This window comes from Zonotrichia albicollis, chromosome 1 (genome assembly GCF_047830755.1).
Source record: "Zonotrichia albicollis isolate bZonAlb1 chromosome 1, bZonAlb1.hap1, whole genome shotgun sequence".
Classification (NCBI taxonomy): domain Eukaryota; kingdom Metazoa; phylum Chordata; class Aves; order Passeriformes; family Passerellidae; genus Zonotrichia; species Zonotrichia albicollis.
Genome location: NC_133819.1, coordinates 4,594,988 through 4,607,163, shown reverse-complemented (window position 1 = coordinate 4,607,163; position 12,176 = coordinate 4,594,988). Strand labels below are relative to the sequence as shown.

The 12,176-nt window shown below is 49.0% G+C and overlaps 1 protein-coding gene across 1 annotated transcript; it reads right to left on the bottom strand.

The window, feature by feature from the left end:
• Positions 1-1,628: 1,628 nt before the first annotated feature.
• On the bottom strand, positions 1,629-12,049 carry MYD88 (MYD88 innate immune signal transduction adaptor). The gene is made up of 5 exons (XM_005491453.4): positions 11,620-12,049; positions 7,291-7,422; positions 5,501-5,681; positions 4,851-4,942; positions 1,629-1,963 (listed from the first exon to the last, which is right to left on the bottom strand). Exons 1-5 carry the CDS (start codon positions 11,972-11,974, stop codon positions 1,809-1,811), a joined length of 915 nt encoding a protein of 304 aa, XP_005491510.3. The 5' UTR covers positions 11,975-12,049; the 3' UTR covers positions 1,629-1,808.
• Between the last annotated feature and the right edge of the window lie 127 nt (positions 12,050-12,176).

The window sequence follows — 12,176 nt, the reverse complement described above, 5'->3', positions numbered from 1 at the left end:
CCCGCATTCCCTCGCAGGGAGCAGCGTGGGCCATGGCCTCCCTCTAGCGTCCAGCGCGGGCTCCTCTGCCCCGGCTGCCCTGAAGGAGCCACCCGAGCCCTTCCAGCTCTCCAGGCAGGAGCAATCTCCTTCGGTCCTGCGAGTAATGACCCATAATTGATGTTTATAGGCTCTCCAGAGCATGAGAATTCACTGAGCCCCCGGGGATCAAGCAGCCTCCTGAACCTCTTCTGTAATTAACATTTAACGATTATGCAGAAAGCCAGAGGCAAGCAGCTGTCTCCACTTCTGCAGGAGAGGCCCCAGGGCAATAGGATTCACTCAGAAACCTCTCATCAGCTAAACTTTCCTCCTCCCGTGCCCACAGACTTCTCACCTGTTCTAGCAAGACAGGAAGGTGCAAATGTCACCTTGGCACGATGGCAGCAGTTAGTTTTGTAGAAGAAACACCCAGCTCCTGGGTCTGTCCAAAAATGGCTCCTGCTGCCAGCAGGATGTGCATGAATGAGCTTCACCATGCTCAGGTCAAGGGCTGCTGCTGTCAGCCAGGAGGAACCAGCAGCAGCACCTGGACAGGATTTGGCAGCAGCCCTGCCAAGGGATCATTCACTGACAGGGAGTGTGAGGGAGAGGGCAGGAGCCCATTTCTGTCTCAGCCCTGGTAATGCTTTAAAACAAAGCTAAAATTGAAAAAATAAAATCACATCCAGATGCAACCTTAAAAATGTAAACTAGTAAAACATTAAGCTGTAAAATCAACATTAGTCAGTGGCTGAAGTAAAGAACAAAGGGGCAGAGTTCAAGCAACTGCAGACACATAGGCAAGATTCCTCTCTTCCCCAATTTAAAAAGTCAATATTTACTGTAAATCTGTTTAATACACCAATGGATTGCTTTAAACACTCCTTTGGGTAGAACTCCGGACCTCCACCCTGGAGCGCTGATGAGATCCACTAGCCACGGGCAGGATTCAAGGCCAAGTCTAACAAGCAGAGCAGTCCTGACATTGCTCTGAGCCTTAGTCACAGAAATACAGTAATTATTGTGGCAGTTAATTAAATTAGGCTCTTTCCTAGTAATGTAACATTCACTTCCATATTTTAAACAGCCCAAATGTCAATTTAATACACTCCTTGTTCAGTGTTTAGCCCTGTGCCTTTGAGACATCCCAAAAGCTGCTGTGTTTTGGAAGGTTTTTAAAGGTAAAAGAATTTGAGATCTGGACCCACTGAGGTGCAGACCTTGGTCAAGTCAATGAGCAACAGCAGCCCCTGCTTTGTGTAGTAAGACTGTCACTGAAAAGATGTATTTTAAGACTGAATTTCTCCTGAAGGAAAAAAAAAATATTTAGTAAAATCTGGGAATATGAAATGCTGGTACAAGGTCACAGAATCAAGTGTGACCTGAATAGAGACAGACCTGTGCAATATGGTAAAACTTCCACAAGCCTCAATGTTACTGCAGCTTTAAAACATTGACAAAACCTGCAGTTTGAGGCTCTGAGGTCTTGCTAATTCTTACAACAGAGTCTTCCTGTATCAGACTAGATGTGTATTTTCAGTATTTTTAGTGAAAGTGCTTACTCCACAAATGCTGGACGCTGCTGCTCACTGACTTAACCAACACAGTTGTTTTATTTCCCCTCAGAGTTGTGAAGAAGTGCTGGAGAGAGTTCTTTGTTCCCAGTCACAGGCTCCAAGCAAGGATCCAGGTTCTGAAGTGGTGGAGGACCCCGTGTCAAGCACACCCCTGGTCCAAAGGCACAGCCAGGACAGGTCACAAGAGCACCCAGCTCTCAGGACTCTGCATCAGGGCAGCATGAGGGATTTTGCCAGTCTGGTCCAGAACCATTTTTTGGTGCAAGGATTGGTGTAGTCACAAATGGTAATGAACCGTAAGATACTCGGGAACTCGTTCTTCATGGACTTGTACTTGACTGGAATCAGCCGCTTGTGGCGAGCACCTGGAAGGGAGATCCCACAGAGAGGTCACAGAGAGGTCACACAGAGAGGTCACACAGAGAGGTCACACAGAGAGGGTCACACAGAGGGGGACACACAGAGGGGGGGACACACAGAGGGGGGGACACACAGAGGGGGGGACACACAGAGAGGGGGACACACAGAGAGGGGGACACACAGAGAGGGGGACACACAGAGAGGGGGACACACAGAGAGGGGGACACACAGAGAGGGGGACACACAGAGAGGGGGACACACAGAGAGAGGGTCACACAGAGAGGTTACACAGAGAGGTCACAGAGAGGTCACACAGAGAGGAGGTCACACAGAGAGGAGGTCACACAGAGAGGGTCACACAGAGAGGGTCACACAGAGAGGTCACAGAGAGGTCACAGAGAGAGGAGGTCACAGAGAGAGGAGGTCACACAGAGAGGAGGTCACACAGAGAGGTCACAGAGAGAGGAGGTCACAGAGAGAGGAGGTCACACAGAGAGGAGGTCACACAGAGAGGGGGTCACACAGAGAGGGGGTCACACAGAGAGGAGGTCACACAGAGAGGAGGTCACACAGAGAGGAGGTCACAGAGAGGTCACACAGAGAGGAGGTCACACAGAGAGGTCACACAGAGAGGTCACACAGAGAGGTCACAGAGAGGTCACAGAGAGGTCACAGAGAGAGGGTCACACAGAGGGGGACACACAGAGAGGGGGACACACAGAGAGGGGGACACACAGAGAGGGGGACACACAGAGAGGGGGACACACAGAGAGGGGGTCACACAGAGAGGGTCACACAGAGCCACAGGCAGAGCCCACATCCATTCCCTCCCCACCACAGCACACACATCACAAAATCCAGCTTTGCTCCTGACTGTGGCATCCCATGAACTCTCTGCTCTTGGTCAATCCCCAAATCCCCAGCCCTGGAAACATCAGTAACTACTCACCATAGAGTTAGCCCTCCTGGGGGGGAAAACAGACTCCCTCTGGACTTCTATGTCACAACTTCCCCGAATTTCTCCTTCCCCTGTCCCCTCAGTGGCTTAGCATCCCTGGAAGCCACCCCCCTTCCCCTGGTGGCCAGTTCCCTCTGCCCAGCCCTGAGCTCTGCCTCCCACCCCTTCCCCTTCTTAAGCTGCCTGCTCCACCTGGTTCTTCCTCTTTCTCTCCAGGTTCCCCTTCAGCTGCATGAGACTCTGCTGAAATAAAACCTTGCAAAAGAGCCTTTCTTGCACTGTGGTGAGCGTTGAGTGGGGGTTTGACTGCATTACCTGGATGTTAACTCAACTTGTTTTTCACCAGGAGAGGTTTGTTGGGGACAAGAAACAGGCAGCAGCACCTACCATTCTAACATCAGCATTTTTACCTGACTGATTGTATTGCAACCAGCTCTCACTCTGGAGAGCAAGTCTCTGAGCCCTGATTTACTCAGGCTGCAGATGTTCCCCAAGGAATCCCCCTGCTAACATGGACTGCTGGTTTTGATACACCATGAGGTGAGAGCACCCTCCCTGTGACTGCTGCTGCTTGAAGGAGCAGCTCTTCTACAGAGGAGTTTTCTCCTTGTAGCTCTCCACAGGGACACCTGCCACCACCTGCACTGAGACAGGGATGAGGCAAATAACCAACATTTCATAACTGCAGCAGATGCTGAGTAATCCATGGGGCTCCCAGAGCCTGCCACCAAACCCTTCTGTGCATCACTAACACCCCACACAAACAGTAATGCTGTGACTTTTCTAAGCCTGTACTTCCACCTGTGTTCCCACTGGCAGAACTCAGGGCATTCCATACAGATGGAACTTCCTCTTCCTGTTCTAATGGAAGGTGTGATGCCCACCAAAAACTGGTGAAGAACTAAAAGGACTTTTCTACAAATCTTGATGACTGGAGGCTGATAAAAAATCCTGGGAGTGTTCAATGGATTAACTGATATCATATGAAATTAGTGTGTCAGGGGAGATGAAGTGAATTCCTGTCTCTGCCACCAGCTTCTGGTCTAACCTCTGGCATGTCCTTTATAATAATATAATGTCAGATGCCTCATCTAGAAAAGAGACTTCATATCCAGATAATCTTCCATATATCCTCCATACTATTAGGATATTTTCTACATATCCTCCATACTATTAGGATATTTTCTACATATCCTCCATACTATTAGGCTGGGCTGCACTTACTCCTCAGCAACACAGGCAACTGTAGAAGGACTACTGGCTAGAAAAGAGCAATCACAACAGACCTGGCAGAAGTAAATTGGTGGCTTTTCAATTCAGAACAAAGTATGTAAAAAATTTCCCAACCTAAGTTGAACATTCATTCCATATTTTGTTTACCTATCCACAATACTCAAGGATCCCTGCAAGAATCATAAAATGGAATGAGTTGGGTTAGAAGAGGCCCTGAAGATCATCTAGTTCTAACCCCCCTGCTATGGGCAGGGACACCTTCTAGACCAGGTTACTCAGAGCCCCACCCAGCCTGGCCTTGAAATCTGCATGTTCATTACCTGTCACCTAATTCCCAGCTTTACTCACATCCTGGATTTATTATACTACTTGTCTCTTGAGCAGCATTTTTTCCTATTTTCCTGTGGATCTGGAAGCCCTTCACAAGCCTGACATGCAGCTCTGACATTTCTGGAGCAGGCAGCATTATCCCACTGACAGCTGGAGCAGTGCAGCACAGGCAAACTCTTGCTTGCAGCCACGTGAGGAAGGTCAAGAGCAGGGCAAGGGACCCAGCCCAAGCCCTTGCCTGCACAACCAAATTATGAAGCCCCTGTTAGTTCCCGTGGTACAGTGCCCACTGACTTCAGCTGAAGGTTTAGATGTCACTGTAATAAAAAGGATAATGTGCAATTGTAAATGGGATATTTCTGTGATCTTACCTGGGGAAAGACTAAGAGCAAATTTGGTCTGGAAATCACATTCTTCACTTTCCAGGTAATCGTCTGAAACGACAACCACCATCCTCCGACACCTGCAGGTTAAGCAGGGGAGAAAACAAATAAAATGTCAAATGAGATGGTTTTCATTCCCATAAACAGAAGCATTCCCACACACAGAGCAGAAATCACTGCTCTGAAGTGCTCCAGTGCAGAAGGACCTGGCTGTGTTCCAGCAGGAATTAACTGCAGAGCAGGAACGCCTGACAGACACAAAGTGATGTTACACAGAAAAACTTGATTACAGATACACACTCACGTACCAAAAAATGAGGAACAGTGAAGTCCAGTCTGGACTTCACTGTGCAACCTTTATGTGATCCTGTGTCTATATATGACACACAAGGCAAAGAAAAGCAATTGAACATAAGCAGCATCACTAGAGTGGCACCTCCCTCATGAACACAATGAAGGGACACACTGGAGGAAAGCCTGAGTCGTCCTTCCTGAGCCAAGAGCATAAAGCAAAGCCCATTAAGACATTCTTGTGGATTTTTGCTGTTTCACTGGCACCACGCTGCAGACATCCCTGTAAAATGAATGTGATGTTCCACTGCACTCACAGCTGGCCCCAACAGCCACAGTTCACTTACCTCCTCTCTATGAGTTCTCCACTGATGGAATACACACAGGCTCCTGGCAAGACGTCCCGATCAAATACACAGAGCTTCAGTTTGAACTCTGTTTGCTCCAGCTCCCTGATCATCTCCTGGACAAACTGGAGGTCTTTCTGACAGTAGCAGATGAAGGCATCAAATATCTCCGTTCCACTCCCTGAAACCATTAAAAAATGTAGCTGTCATCTTCTACTATAAATGAAGTTCACTCCTGCAGTGAACTTTCAAGAGCTCCCACAGACTTTAAGTCAGAGAATCGGGAGTCTGACAGAAAAGCTCTGGCCACACTATAAAGGTAATTTAGCCTTTTATTAGATGAGCTGCCCTTCAGCCCAGACTCCTGCCCTTAACAGGGCTGGCAGGAGGTAACACACACTCATCAGTGCCCTGGCTGCTTTCACTGGCCAGGCTGCTCACACACACCCACATTGCCTGGCAGGGGTCAGGGAAAGGAGCTGAGGTGCAGACAGGCAAAATCTGAGGAGGCAGCAACATCCAGCTATGGGAATCTGAGTGGAGCTGGAGGGAGCAGAGCATCCCAGGGGATGCAACTCAGAGCCCTGACACCCTGGGATTTCACTCTGACACTCTGGGATTTCACTCTGACACTCTGGGATTTCACTGAGAGTTTCACATCTATAATATCCTTGTGGCTCTGGGTCCTTTTTCCCTAGTTCAGGTCACAAAGATTCAAACTTCCCAACCAAAACAGCATTCAGCAATGTCCTGCCACCTGCTGTCCATGGAGTTATGGGGTGAGCCTTGAAATTTGGAACCTGTCATTTTCATGGCTGATGTCAAACGTGGGTACCTGCAGTCTCATCCTAATGGGCCTGTTTTCCAATTACATTAATGGCTGGCAGCTCTTGTTTATTTAGCAGTTATCCAAATATTAAAGTGCTGCATTTGAAGGGCAATGTTTCTCATAATTAAGTGCCTTAATACTGCTGGATAGTTTCCAACTGTGTTATTTTTTTCCATATCAATGTCACTACAGATAAATTCAATTTTTTATGCCAGTTAAAGCCTACCACAGTGAAAAAATAGGTCAGGCTCTAAAAGCTGCTGAGGAAAGTATCAACCCAGCAGGCAGATTCAGCCCAAGAAGCAACCAGTGAAGCAGAAGGGGATTGTCTGCCAGGTCAGGCAAACTGAGGGTACTGCTGCAGGGGCACAGCACTAACTTGGGGGTCACATCAGGCAAAGCTGCCATGTACAAACACCAGAATATTGGTCTGTGGATATTTGGGGATGGTTGGTGATGTCCACACATGCAGCAAAGGTGGCCAGCACACACCTGGCTGCACATGCAGGGCTGCACACTCAGCAATGCACACACACAAAACCCATTTCCTCTCTCCACCCACTGCACACCTACTTCAAACCCACTTCCTTTTCATTCAAGGTGGTTCCACCTGCCCAAGAAAGGGCAGGGAAATCACCTCTGACAGCCTTCCCCCCGGGCTCCAACGCCTTGAGCTTTCAGCAGCTGCTGCTCTGGGCCAGGCTGGGCTAAGGGACACATTTCTGTGAAGTCCCCTCCCATGTGTGTCCAGTGGCTCTGTGCCAGCCTGCTCCTGTCTGAAGTGTTTCCCAGGGCTGCTTCCCCTCTCTGCTCTTAGACACAGGAAAAATGAAGAAAGCATTCTGGCCTGGGGTATGAAAACTTGTGGGAATTATGAAAGCAAACAGGTTCTCTGCACTTCCTATGAGGAAGGTGACTCCAACAGGAGGTATGAGGCAGCAGTGGAAGCAGGGGCTCTTACCATATGGATCATCCCTGGTGGTGATGCCCATCAGCTCTGATGTCTTTGGCACACTGCTGTCCACTGCTGGCACCTGGAGGGGCTGGTTGGCCTCTTCCTGCTTCCTCTGCAAGTACTTCTTACAGTCCTCCTCTGCAAAAACACAGAGCTCCTGTGACCTGGGTTTGCACTGCTGGAGTTCATTAAAACAGGAACAGCTATTTCATGGATCAGGGATGCTACAGGGAAACCCCCTGTCTGGTTTTTTCAGGATGTAGAATTTCTCACACCTCTTTCTGAATGTCTTGATGCTGCCTCCACCACCTCCTCTAGCAATTAATTCCTGAAAATCACTCTTGATATTTTAAGAAGTACTTTCTTTTGCTTGTTTTATTCTTCCTCCTCCCCTTAGCTCTACTATGTCCCAGTACATCTTTCATACCAAGAATAAGGTACAGAGCAGGTCCCAACTCTGCTATCTGCTCTCATTGTTCTGCATTTTGGAATATTTGAAATCACAAAGTAGCTGGGGATGTTTTCATGGTGTCAGTCTTTCTGTCCAAGTAAAAAAGCCATAAGACAAGACAAAATGGCCTCAAGCTGCACCAGGGGAGGTTTAGATTGGATATTAGGGAACAATTCTTCACTGAAAGGTGATCAGGCACTGGAACAGGCTGCCCAGGGCTATGGTGGAGTCAGCATCCCTGGAGGGATCTAAAATGTGGCCCTTGGGGACAGGGCTTAGAGGTGGCCTTGGCAGTGCTGGGTTACTGACCCTGTAGGTCTTTTGTTACCTTAGAAATTCTCTGCAGACCCACAAGAGCAGATTCCCACCCCAGCCTTTGCCAGCCAGGATAACTGCAGGTGACAATGACTGCCCACACTCACCACAGACAGCAGGACCAGGTGAAATTTTAAGGAGCCCCTGAAGCAGCTTTTATGTTGTGCTACAGCAACAGGGATCTTCTTATCCCAAGCAGAGTAGAAAAAGAAACCCACCCTGAGATAACTGAAGGGCAAAGACCTGTCACAGTCACTGCTGTGAACTGCCCAGTCAGGTCAGTGGTGGGCACAGATCTATTATAAACAGACTTGGTTTGAAAATAAATCATAAATCTAAATGTGAAGCCTTTGGAGAACCAACAAGAAACTCTGCAGCCTCTGCTACTCTGTAATTACAGAAGAACTGAAAGTAAAAGGAGATTTGAAAAAAGGAATTGTGAAAAGGATGAAGCTCCCTAGAGACTCTACCTTTACTTAAGATTAAAAAAACCCCAACAAGTGGCAATCAGTACTGATCAGCTGGCAGAGGGGACTGTGCAAAAGCAGAGCAAAGGATCCCTTGGAAGTGCAGGATGCTGGTGGGAGCCCAGTGAATTCTCCTGTAACACAGCCTGGCACAAGCAGCTCTGCAGGAGCCCCAGCCTGAGCCCCATCCCCTGCTTCTATCTCAGCTTTGCATCTTGTTACTGCATTATCTCCAATCTAATAAGGCTCAGATCTGATCAAAGCTTTTCCTGAGGCTGAGGCATTCCCAATCTGCCTTTCTCCTCTCCTCAGCCTCCCCAGTCCTGCAGAGGGGAGGATCAGCCACATTCTTTACCAGCCACCAGGTTCAGATTTCACATCTTTCCTCACTAAAGCCATAACTCAGATCCCCTGTTGGTGAGGTGTGTCAGCTAAATCAGTATCTTTGAGATCATGACTGAAGTCACTTTGAAGTTGCCAACAGGTTCAGCAGTCTCAGAGGAAGGACTGGCATACAGCCACCACCTTAAGTGTGCCTTGATTCCCTTTGGTGCCAGTTTCACAATCCAAAATACTGCTGAATAGGCAAGAAGAGGCAGTTATTTAACAGCATTGCATAGTGCTCAATATAGAAATGTTCATTTTCAGTGGATTTGCTCCAAGCCTCCTCTCCTTGCCTCTGATTTGGGGTGGATCAGTCCCCAGCTGGAAAGAGCAGCTGATTGCACAGGTTAATGAGAGTGAACAAGGATCAGGGATGCTTTGAGACCATCAAGTGAAACTCCTCCAAGCTGTCCTCCTTCACCAAACACCTAACTAGGCTTTACATTCCTCTGGCAGTCAAACAAATTCCTGAGGAACTAGAAAAAAAAAAAAAAAACAGAATAGAAACAAGAAATCTAAAGCACAAAATCAGTGGCATGATGAGAACACAGAGAAAACAGACCCAGTAACTGTCAGGCAGGAAAGGAGCACTTTTGTAACAGGTCAGGGAAGAAACAAAAATCAGCAGGAAAGAGCACAAATGTATCAAAGCAAAAAGCTTTACCTCCCTGAAGATGATTCTACAGAGAAATAAACTGCTGAGGAAGATCACAGTCAGGGTAGAGTTGCTGAGACATCAATACTGATATTTTCTGATTCTGAGCTGGATTCCACTGAAGAAGTTCCAGTAGTACACAAAGATACCCCTGGCATCAGGAAATACTGTGCATAAGAGTACATGAAACTTTCTCCATCCTTTCCCTTTCCTTTCCCTTTCCTTTCCACTTCTGCAAGAACTCTCATCACCAGCACCAGGTCACAAGCTCTCAGTGCAGTCCTCAGCCAAAAATCATAGAAGAGGAACAGTCACACTGGTCAGGCTGAAGATCCACTGGCCCCAAGCCTCATCCTGTCTCAAGCACTGCACAAAACCAGATGTCCGGGGGGAACATAAAAATAAAATAAACTTACAGAGATATTTCCCTAGAAGCTATCTTTTAGGTATAATCTATAAATCCATTTTTATAATCTCTCTTTTGGACTCTTCACAGTTAAGGCATTTCCTGAGCCACATGGAGTATTTTTGTTGAACAGCCCTCAGTGGGCCCCTCTTTCAAGAATTTATCTGTCTCTTCTTATCGGCCAGCACCAGCCTGGGTGATCCCAGAGTTTTTGTGAAGCCCCAGATCTTCTGCACAGCTGGAAGCTCCCCCAGATTTGTTAGGAATCTCTGATAAGCAGATCACAAATTACACTGATGCTTTTCTCCTTCCCAAAACCTGGCCTTCAGACTGTGAGCTAAAGCAGGAAGAACAACAGGACCAAAGGGAAGTGCTCCATCTCCTCTTGGTCAGGCTCTCTACAGAGATGGATTTCTACATCTTCCTTTACCTCCATGAGTAACAGGAAGTGAGATTTAATACTTCCTCCTTGCTAACTCAGTAAGCTCTGTTATACAACACAGGCCTTCAGGGAATTCTCTGGCTTTGGAAATCTTTCGGTAAAAAAATTTCCCTTCTGATGACAGCTGGGTTCCCTCTGAATTTCTCTGACCACAAAGAATACAAAGAGCCCAAAAAGAAGAAGTCATCAGAACAGTACAAGGGCCTTCATATTTCTCATTGACCTTCTCAATTTTTTCAGCTTGAATGGATTTTTTTTCCCTGACATTATCCAGTTCCACACACCCCTCATCTCCTCCAACAAACATCTTCTTATCACACTACATCCACACATGATAATTTTCACACTGTCTCCTGGCTAACCTGGCTAAGAGCATCTTTTGCACAGAGAAAATTTTGAATTGAAAGTCTGGGATAACCCAGAGCTCCAGGTTACTTTGCAGGGCTCATGGTTAGCAGAAACACAGCACACACCTCTCCTGGAAGGCAGGTGAGACTTCTGTGAATCACAGAATGGTTTGGGTTGCACAGGACCTTACAGGACATTCATTGCAACACCTGCCATGGCTGGGACATCTTCCACTATCCCAGGTTGTTCAGAGCCACATCCAACCTGGCCTGGGACATTTCCAGGGATCCAGGGGCAGCCACAGCTTCTCTGGGCACCCTGTGCCAGGGCCTTACCATCCTCACAGGTAAGAATTTCTTCCCAATATCTAATCTAAATCTCTCTTCTTTTCATTTAAAACCATTCTCCCTTATTCTATCACCATCCATGCAACAAGTGCCCCTCTCTCCTTTTATAACCCTCTTTAGGGGCTGGAAGGAGCTCTAAGGTCTCCCTGGAGCCTTCTCTGGCTCAGCCTGAACACCCCCGGCTCTCTCAGCCTGTCTCCATGGCACAGGTGCTCCAGCCTCCGGAGCATCCCACACCAAACAGGATGTCACTCCATAATCTGGAAAGGGCTTTTCTTCTTTTTTTTTTTTTTCTTAACCTCACCTCGGCGGCCAGAGCAGCAAAGACGAACACAAACAGGAAAGACCAACGCAAAGAGCAAGGACCAATATCAACAGAAAGACCAACACGAACAGAAAGACCAACACGAAGAGCATCCCTTCCCTCCCGAGGCATCAAGGAGGGCAGGCTCCGGGATTCTCTGTGCTCTCTGGGATTCCCCGTGCTCTCCGGGCTCTCCCCCCGCTCCCAGCTCCTCACCCACGCTGCCGGCCAGGTCCGTCAGGACATCGTCGCGCCCCAAGCGGCGCAGCACATCGAGGAGCTGCCCCACGGTGGCCCCGCCGGGGCAGCGTCCCGGCCATTCCTCCAGCAGTGTGGCCGTGGGGTCGGGCAGCCCCTCGAGCCGCCGGATCTCCAGGAAGCTGCAGCCCAGCGCCTCCGCCAGCGCCGTCCAGTCCGCGGCCGCGGCCGCCCGCGGGTTGAGGTAGAGGCCGAGGCGGCGGCGCACGCCGTAGTTCAGCGCTACCATGGGCACGGCGTGCGGGTCCAGCGGCGGGACGGGGCTGGAAATGGGGCTGGGGCTGGCAGCGGGGTCCAACGGAGAGGTGGCCATGGCCGTGCCGCGCTCCCAACTTCCCCTTCCCGGCACTTTCTCTTCCCGGCTCGCCCCGCCTCTCCACCGCCCCCGCGGGGCTCTCTCTGCCCGCCCGCCCTCCCTCTCTGACGGTGCGGGGCTCTCGCTGCCCGCCCTCCCTCACGGTGCGGAGCTCTCTCTCTGCCCGTCCTCCCTGCCTCCCTCCCGGTGCAGGCCTCAC